This window comes from Anas acuta, chromosome 24 (assembly GCF_963932015.1).
Source record: "Anas acuta chromosome 24, bAnaAcu1.1, whole genome shotgun sequence".
NCBI lineage: Eukaryota > Metazoa > Chordata > Aves > Anseriformes > Anatidae > Anas > Anas acuta.
The window spans coordinates 7,441,915-7,450,493 of NC_089002.1; the positions used below are offsets into that span (position 1 = coordinate 7,441,915).

General features: G+C 43.1%; 1 protein-coding gene across 1 annotated transcript in view; it reads right to left on the minus strand.

Annotated features, from left to right (window-relative positions):
- Window positions 1–433: 433 nt before the first annotated feature.
- NRAS (NRAS proto-oncogene, GTPase) overlaps window positions 434–8,579 on the minus strand; it is a 28,897-nt gene continuing 20,751 nt past the window's right edge. Inside the window, exons 2-6 of the mRNA XM_068659833.1 lie at window positions 8,216–8,376; window positions 7,159–7,337; window positions 6,543–6,702; window positions 4,849–4,972; window positions 434–4,193 (exon numbers count right to left, since the gene is read on the minus strand). Coding sequence (XP_068515934.1) covers window positions 4,853–4,972; window positions 6,543–6,702; window positions 7,159–7,337; window positions 8,216–8,326 — 570 coding nt within the window. The 5' untranslated portion in view covers window positions 8,327–8,376 and the 3' untranslated portion in view covers window positions 434–4,193; window positions 4,849–4,852. The remainder of the gene's footprint in view (window positions 4,194–4,848; window positions 4,973–6,542; window positions 6,703–7,158; window positions 7,338–8,215; window positions 8,377–8,579) is intronic.

Below are 8,579 nucleotides of genomic sequence, written 5' to 3' on the forward strand. Positions count from 1 at the left end.
AGAGCACGATCTGGACACAGCAGTAACTTTATAGCTGATTTCAGTCAAAGAACGTGAAGTGAATAAATCTTCTCTCACATTTTGTTGCTCTTAGGAAGCATCTTTTTCAAGGACAAAGTCAACAAAGAAGTTATGATGAACCACACTGCAGACAAAGACAAACCTAAAGCAAGAAGCATGACAATAGACTAGTGAAGTCATTAAAACTGGGCTCTGGAACAAGCCTATAGTATGTCTCAAGGCCTGTCTCACCCCTTACTGGTGTGATAGTGGACATACATAACACAGCTGTTCATGCTGCGTTACAGAATCAATGACCTGAGTAAATCCAAACCCTGTGAAGAAAGCAGATAGCACCAATAACACCGATAAGCTTTCTGTAAGTCAGTTATGTGATCCCGCCCCCAGATCACTACCACAAAAGAAACAACCAAAGAATTCACGAAGTTTATTCTTTAAAAAAGTTATTTAAGAAGCAAAATAATTTACTCCAAACCAACAGAGATGCATTACTGAAAGCAGGTAATTATACAAGGTAACAACAAATTAGCCCTTAGATTCAAAAAAAAAAGAAAAAAAGTCCACATCCCACCAGTGTCCAGCCGTCCCAGAGGCTGCACACAGTCACTAACGAAGGACTACGTACAGGATTAGAACACGATAGAAACCTTGTTCAATCTCCCTCCCCACACAGGCCTGAAGTTGCTTGAAATCCAATTATTTCTAAATCACTTAACTGTGCTAAAAAACATGTCTCCTTCAGCATCACGGTTACCATCCAAAGTGTTTCTGAATGAAAGCAAAATCTGAGCAATGCTTTTTGAATACAACCACAGAGCAGGGCACTAACATCAACCAGCCACGGCGTTGCACTGTCTTGTTAAATGGCTGTTCTCAGTCAACAGTAACAATTATTTTAAATAAACATTTTGTTTAAGTAAATGTTTAAGTAAACATTTTTTAAATTATTATTATTATTTTTTATTTATTTATTTATTTTTTTACAATTGGTTGCATTGGTCATCTTTGAACCAGAACTTTTCCCATTTTAAAAAAAAATTAAAAATATAGCAGTAGGCTGTGCTAGACATAAGAACCTTACACTGAATGTTTGCATTCATCTATCTGGCAAAACTAAAGGTAGCACTTGACATTGCCTCGTCCCAGAGCTTCAGGAAGTGTTTCAGCTGTTCTGTTTAAAAATACTGACTCCCAGATCCAAACGCATGAGAAGATGGCTCCTCAGACTTGACTTTTGCCCTAACGCACCATGTGATGCATATCACTGCGTGGTGCCAGGGACTTTCACTGACTGCAACAACTCATACATATGTGTATATATACACGGCTGGAAACCAAGTACAGTCATTTACTTCGTGCTCATGACTGGTACAAAACCGGATTTTGTAAAACCACTTGCTAGATTTGAACCAAAAGTATCATAGATTGGAGTACCACCCATGTAAGTTAGCTCTACAGCATCCTGAAAGCTAATGCGTGATCCCTCTGCGGTTCCAACAGTAAAATACTTGCTGACCAAGTACTTGCTTTACAGGCCTCCTTCCCTTTTAAAAATTTTATACAGCCCAAGAGAAAGAGAACACCTAAGATAAAGTAGATTCAATTGCCAGCTCCCGTATGATTTTGAGAATTTACAACTTCTGAAGTTCCAGGTAGCACACTTCTAATGACAAGCAGAACATGCCGAACAATGTAGAAGTTATTACGATGAATCCATATCAAAAGGAGTGCTTAATTTTCACACCTGACTACACAGCCTTCAAACACCAGCTGCCACTTGCAAAACACTTCCCATGGCAGCAGGCAGCCATGCTCTGAACTATGCAGTCAAGCTTGCCAGAGAAGCAGCTCCAAATTTTTCCAAGTAGTGCAAAAGCATAATGGACCTACCATAAACTCACCATTCAACACAGCACAAGCTCCGCACTGCTGTCTTTCCAAAATGCTGAATCTGTGCAACCAGAGGTGTATCCCCAAAGCTATCTTTTTCTGTAATTTTAAGTGGGCAAACAGTACGTCACAGAACTCCAGGGACAGTCAGCTCCTGCTTCAGGGCTCAAAGAATGCTTTCATAAACAACTTGCACCAAGAAAAAAAAACAAAAAAAACAGAACACCAAAAGAACACCAAAAACAACAAAACTGCTTGGTGATTACAGACAGCTCACAATGATCATGATTCTGTCACGTTTAACTTGCAAGCATGATATCACCTTCAAATGAACTCAAGTCACAGCCAGTGTTATCCATAATGCTACCCTCTACTGAGTATGTCACTGGAAAATCACGTAAAAATAATGTATTTTAAAATCTCATCAGTGTCACATCTGTCAAGAATAAAATAAATTGCTAAAAAACTTATCTGGAGTATCAAGGATAAAGAAAACATGATACAGACTGATCCTCTGCATTCCAAGAAGAAAATTAAGAATGTAATTAGTGGATGAAAAAGTATTTAAGTTTTTTCTCTATTTACTGATTTCAATTTGGAATTTTCAACTTCAAATGAAGATGTAGGAATCTGACACCAACAAACTGAAATTAAGCCTCTTGCAGTTCTGCACTCACGCTAGCTCTGCAGACTGAATACTCCCTCTGTAGGCTGAGGACTCATTACTCTTCCATCAGACAGTAGTAATTGGGTATTCAACTTTGCCATGAGAAATGCTGTCTGATCACACACAACATAATCCAGAATCAGTAGCACAAGAACTAAGGAAGGACGTGGTATTCCAAGGAACGCTAGTAGGCTTCACAACAGGGACCACATTTGTACATCCCATTTACATAAAGTGACAATGTTGTGTTCTAGGAAGAAATCACACAGTGTATGCAGCAGTTCTGTGGTACTTTGAGGCTGTTACAACAAACCCAGAATTCCCATCAGTATATCATGCACCTTCTGTGTAGACATCACTGAATCCCTTCCTCATTTTGCAAGGATGCTGCAATCAGAAGTTAGCTCAGCTTTCTTGTTACAGCTCGTTGCTTTCTCCCCTCAGCCTGGACATCCGCAACAACCCCTGCACCAATTCCAGTCAACTTCAAATCCCAGACTCCTTCTAAGACAAGGAGGCTCTCCACCTACATTTTACAGAGCCATTTGGAGGAGACTACATTTATGGTCCAGCGGTAAGAAAATAATTCGGAATAAAATAATTTGCAAGTTACAGATAGAGCTGAGTAACAACTGCCCACACTAACCTCCAGTTATTAGATTAACTATCTGTCCATAAATATTGGCAGTTAATGTTAAAGTGAACAGCTGACTAATTTGGTCCAACCTGGAAAAGGAAGATCCAAATGCTCTAGAAAACCAATACAGAATATGCACAGTTCCACCTAAAAAGAGGTGGATAGATCCATTCTGATGGATCAAAAATTGATGCAGTATGCTCCCCTCCCTAGTTCAAGGGTTTTACAAGCACCTGCTGAATCTTTCAGCCTACAAATTCCTGTTTTAGTAATCTACCATGCAAACAGATCCTCCACACAAGACTTGCCTACTTAAGACAACAAGCTAAGATATTCCAGTCCTTGTGACTTTCCTCAGCCCAAGGGAACAGGTTACAACTCCAGATCTTCTCAGCAAACAGGCACTTAAATTAGCAAAGGTATCTCCTTTTTATTACAGAAAAATAAAAGATCAGTTGACCAGTTAAGTGGTACTCCTGGTACAATGCAGATGTTGCAAATATGCTGTGTGGGTGCACAGACAGCAGATACCAATCTGATAAGTGACAGGAGCTTCAAAGGTGGCAAAACCATTTCTGCCACTCCTCTGACAACACTGCAAATCTGTATCTGATACAAAGGGAACAAACACTACTTCTAGCTTTTACCCTAGAGGTAAAGTGAGATCTTTTTCACAGCATTTAGTCTCTGTAATTCACTTTCCTTGTGACTGGTTTTCTTCTTGAACAAGCCCAGACAACACAGTGAGAAAAGAATCCCAGTACACCAAGAGATGTGACTGCTCTGTTAGCTGAGCAAGGAGGTAGACACCAGAGATGTTTTCTTCAGATGGAGCACAGAAAAGGACCCTGTGCTAATTAACTGGTACCAAGATTCTGGTCACTGGCACCAAAATACTGCAGGGCATCAGCATGAGACGCAATACAGTAGCATCGAGACTTGTCCAGCAGCTACGTCTGCACCATGTACTCCTGGCATCTGGAACAGAAAGGCATCTCTAATTAGCTGCTGTACAAATCTGTGGTAGATGTGCAATGCAACAATGCAGTACAAGTCCTGGACTGGTCTACCTGTTTTTACAGTGATGAGCAGCATCTTTTAGGCAACCATTGTAAACAATCTCACTCAGCGGGGGCACTCCTAAGTCTCATTTCTTGCATTACATATTGCAGAGGAACATAGCTCAAGATAAATTCTGCAGAAATCAATCATCAGCAAATGGTGACAACAGAATTACACATGTTCCCCTTTCTAGTTCAGGTATTACTTGTGCACAAGACAGAAATTATACATTCTCCAAACAGTCATAGAAAAACAATGAATGTTTCCCAAAGGAAGGAGACTGACAAGAGTGATATAAAAAAAAAATCACACAATTATCATTTCAGTGGAAATCTACAGGCTGCAGCCAAAAGGTTGCTATGAAAAGAATTTTCCCTAAGTTTAAAAAAAAAAAAAAAAAAAAAGGAACTAACTAACTGAAGGATCAAAATCTCTGGGTATCAATGGGTCGTATAATAGGGGGAAAAAAAAACAAAACACCTATAGCAGCTATTATTTCTAAGCTGTGCTTATCAACAACTGAAAGACATACAGACAAGAAGCCTTAAGAAGAACTTCAAGTACACCTCACCTTATCACATCACAATGCAGGACAATCCCATGCAGCCTTGATTCCCATCTTCACTGCTGTTGAGCTTTTTCATCCGGTACTGCCGGATCTCTCTCACCAGCGTGTAAAAAGCATCTTCAACACCCTGAAATGTAAACGATCCAGGTAAAGTATTTTTTTTTTCTTGAATCTTTTGAGATCACTGTTCTTTCCATCACAGGATCCCTTGACGTATTTGAAACACATACTTCTACAGGAATAGTAGTTGCCAGCTTATCCCACAGTTCATTAGAGGAGGAAACCAATTATCTAAAATGCTTCAGTTGCATTCTTAACTCTTCCTCTGAGGTAAACATCCAAAGTAACAGCCATTAAAAGAAACAAGGCAAACTGTAACCATAGAGAGGCAACAGGCAACTTCTTGTCTCATCACATGCAGGCAACAAGCTACTTCTTGTCTCATCACCCTCATTTTAAAATTCTTTAAATTTCTGGCTATTATTTCATGAAGGCAGAGCCACAGATTCAATGCAACTCTGAAGAAATGCATTAAACCAATGCGGGAGATTCTTTCTGTAAAATAACCTTATAATTGGCCTTCATTAAGATGAGAAAACTGGACAGGCCTGGGATGACTACCTGAACAATCTACGCGCTTCTCAGCTAGAGCAGATGAGCTCTCTTCTCATTAACATCACCTACTGAAATAAAAACAGAACTCTTTCAAAGTAAGAGTCAGTAATGAAACCAAAAACTGAAATTTGCAAATTACACGGAATCACAGAATCGTCTAGGTTGGAAGAGACCTCCAATATCACCCAGTCCAACCACTGAACTAGCACTAACAAGGCCTCGACTAAACCATATCACTGAGCTCTACATCTAAGTGTCTTTTAAAGACCTCCAGGGATGGTGACTCCACCACTCCCCTGGGCAGCCCATCCCAATGTCTAACAACCCTTTCAGTAAAGAAGTTTCTCCTAACATCCAACCTAAAACTCCCCTGGTACAGCTTTAGCCCATTGCCCCTTGTCCTGTCCCAAGGCACGTGGGAGAACAGACCAACCCCCACCTTGCTACAGCCTCCCTTAAGGTACCTGTAGAGAGTGATAAGGTCGCCTCTGAGCCTCCCCTTCCCCAGGCTGAACAAGCCCAGCTCCTTCAGCCACTCCTCATAAGACTTGTTCTCCAGATCCCTCACCAGCTTCATTACCCTTCCCTGGACTCGCTCAAGCACCTCGATGTCCTTCTTGTAGCGAGGGGCCCAAAACTGAACACAGTACTCGAGGTGCGACCTCACCAGAGCCGAGTACAGGGGGACAATCACTTCCCTAGCCCTGCTGGCCACACTGCTTCTGATACAAGCCAGGATGCCATTGGCCTTCTTGGCCACCTGAGCACACTGCTGGCTCATATTCAGCCACCTATCAACCAATACTCTCAGGTCCTCTGCCAGGCAGCTTTCCAACCACTCCTCTCCCAGCCTGTAGCGCTGCTTGGGGTTGTTGCGCCCCACGTGCAGCACCCGGCACTCGGCCTTGTTGAACCTCACACAGTTAGCCTCAGCCCATCAGTCCAGCCTATCCAGATTGATAATCAAATTGATTTTAAAAGTACACCCTCCCATAGATAAGAAAAAAGTACAAGTGAAAGAGTTAGACTATTCTTCAGTTAGCGTACAAGTAGAAGTCTGACCAAGAATGGAAGCACCTTACCTGTCTTGTTTTAGCAGATGTCTCTATAAAGGGGATTCCATAGCTTTTTGCTAATTCTTGAGCCTGTTTTGTGTCTACTGTTCTTGTGGGCAAATCACACTTATTTCCAACCAGAACCATTGGCACATCATCTGAATCTTTCACTCTCTTGATTTGCTCTCTTAGAAAATAAAATAAAATAAAATTATGATCTATTTTCTACATGTAAATGGCGTTACAGTTCAGTATCCAAACAACGTTGTGCTACAACAATATATACTAAAGCTAGATAGGATGTCAGCGGTTCTAACCTACAGCAGTACTTCCAACAACTTCCTATAATCCATCCTCTAGTCCTTGTATAACTCTGCTCTAATGTGCTTTTGCCTTCTTACCCATTTCTTCTTACCCAGAACATTCTGTATGTTCTGAATGTCAGCTGATTAACACAACCGAGATAGCTGCCCCACTCATTGACTAATAACATATAGGCACAGAATGCAGATAAGCTTAAAATAAACTTTCTGGAAGACGGCAGAATTAGTATTTTTCTATTTAGTCTTCACTGGGTCAAATGACAAAAATACTTGAAACCTCTTCCAATCTTTTCTCCGTGTGGCAAAGACCCAGATCATACCTGTACAGGTTAATATCAGCAAACGATTTACTGTTGTTAATGGCAAACACGCAGAGGAATCCTTCCCCAGTTCTCATGTACTGATCACGCATAGCACTATATTCTTCCTGTCCTGCAGTGTCCAGAATATCTAACAAGCACGTCTCTCCATCAATAACAACCTGCTTTCTGTATGAGTCCTGCAGAAAACACAAGCAAAGTATAGATTATAAAAACACATAGAACTACCACTTTCCATACCAGACAGCATTAAGAGCAAAAATAAATTTTAAAAAATAATATGCATAGAATTCAGAAGAGCTTTTTTTTTATGCACATACGCACACAGTGAAAAAACACCAGTACATATAACGCACAGCACGTTATCTTAATCCTCCCACCTTTCTAACCAAAAAGAAAAGTCGTATTCTCCCTAAGAAATTTCTTATTTTGAGCATAGAAGAACGATAATACTCTCGATACAACATTGTGGTCAGCATCCACGGTCCGTGCAGGTCAATGGTGACGTTTTTGCTGCCATTGTTGGCTGCCTACGTTCTGCTTTAGAAAGCAATAAATGGAATAGACATGGGGCTATTCCAGGATTCCATATCATGTGCACACTGATCTCACATTTTCTTCTCACATTTGGCTTTTCAAGCAAAACACCCACAGCAGCATCTGCGCTCCTTACTCCTTACGTACGTACATTGTTTGACCAAGGACAGACGGATGCGGATTTCATACCACCTCTTCAAAACTCTCAAAAGGTTCATTTTTTTAATATCATTCTTGAACGGGATTCAGATGCTGCCTCACAAAAATCGCCGGTCTCGTTAAAGCGGATACACTGAAAGCACGCACACACCAAGAGCCACACCAAAGGTTTGAAGGGGGCAGAAAGAAGGAAGGACGAGGTTTGCACCCCCTCTCCGATACAAAGACGGCTCCCACCAACTCGCAGGACGCGCCCTCGCCCTGGTTTCCCTCTCTGCGGCTCGCTCACCCGCATTTTCTCCAGCCAAGCGCCCTCCACTTGCCACCAAACCCCCCCCACCCCCCCGCCCCGCGGCCTCACCTCGATGGTGGGGTCGTACTCATCCACGAAGTGGTTCTGGATGAGCTGGATGGTCAGCGCGCTCTTGCCGACGCCACCGGCCCCCACCACCACCAGCTTGTACTCGGTCATCGCCCCCCCGGCGGCCCCGCGGGGAGCAGCGCAGCGCGGCCCGGCCCGGCCCGGCCGCCGCCCCCCGCCCCAGGCCCCACGGCGGCCGCGGCCCCTCCCGCGCGCCTTCCGCCTTCCGGCCTCGCCGCGCCGTCAGCAGCCGGCGCCGGAAGAGCGCCCGCCGCGCCCCGCCCCGCCCCGCCACGTGACCCCGGGGGCCGGCGGGCGGCCCCGAGGGCGCGGCCCGCGCCGGGACAGAGAGGGCGGAGGCGGG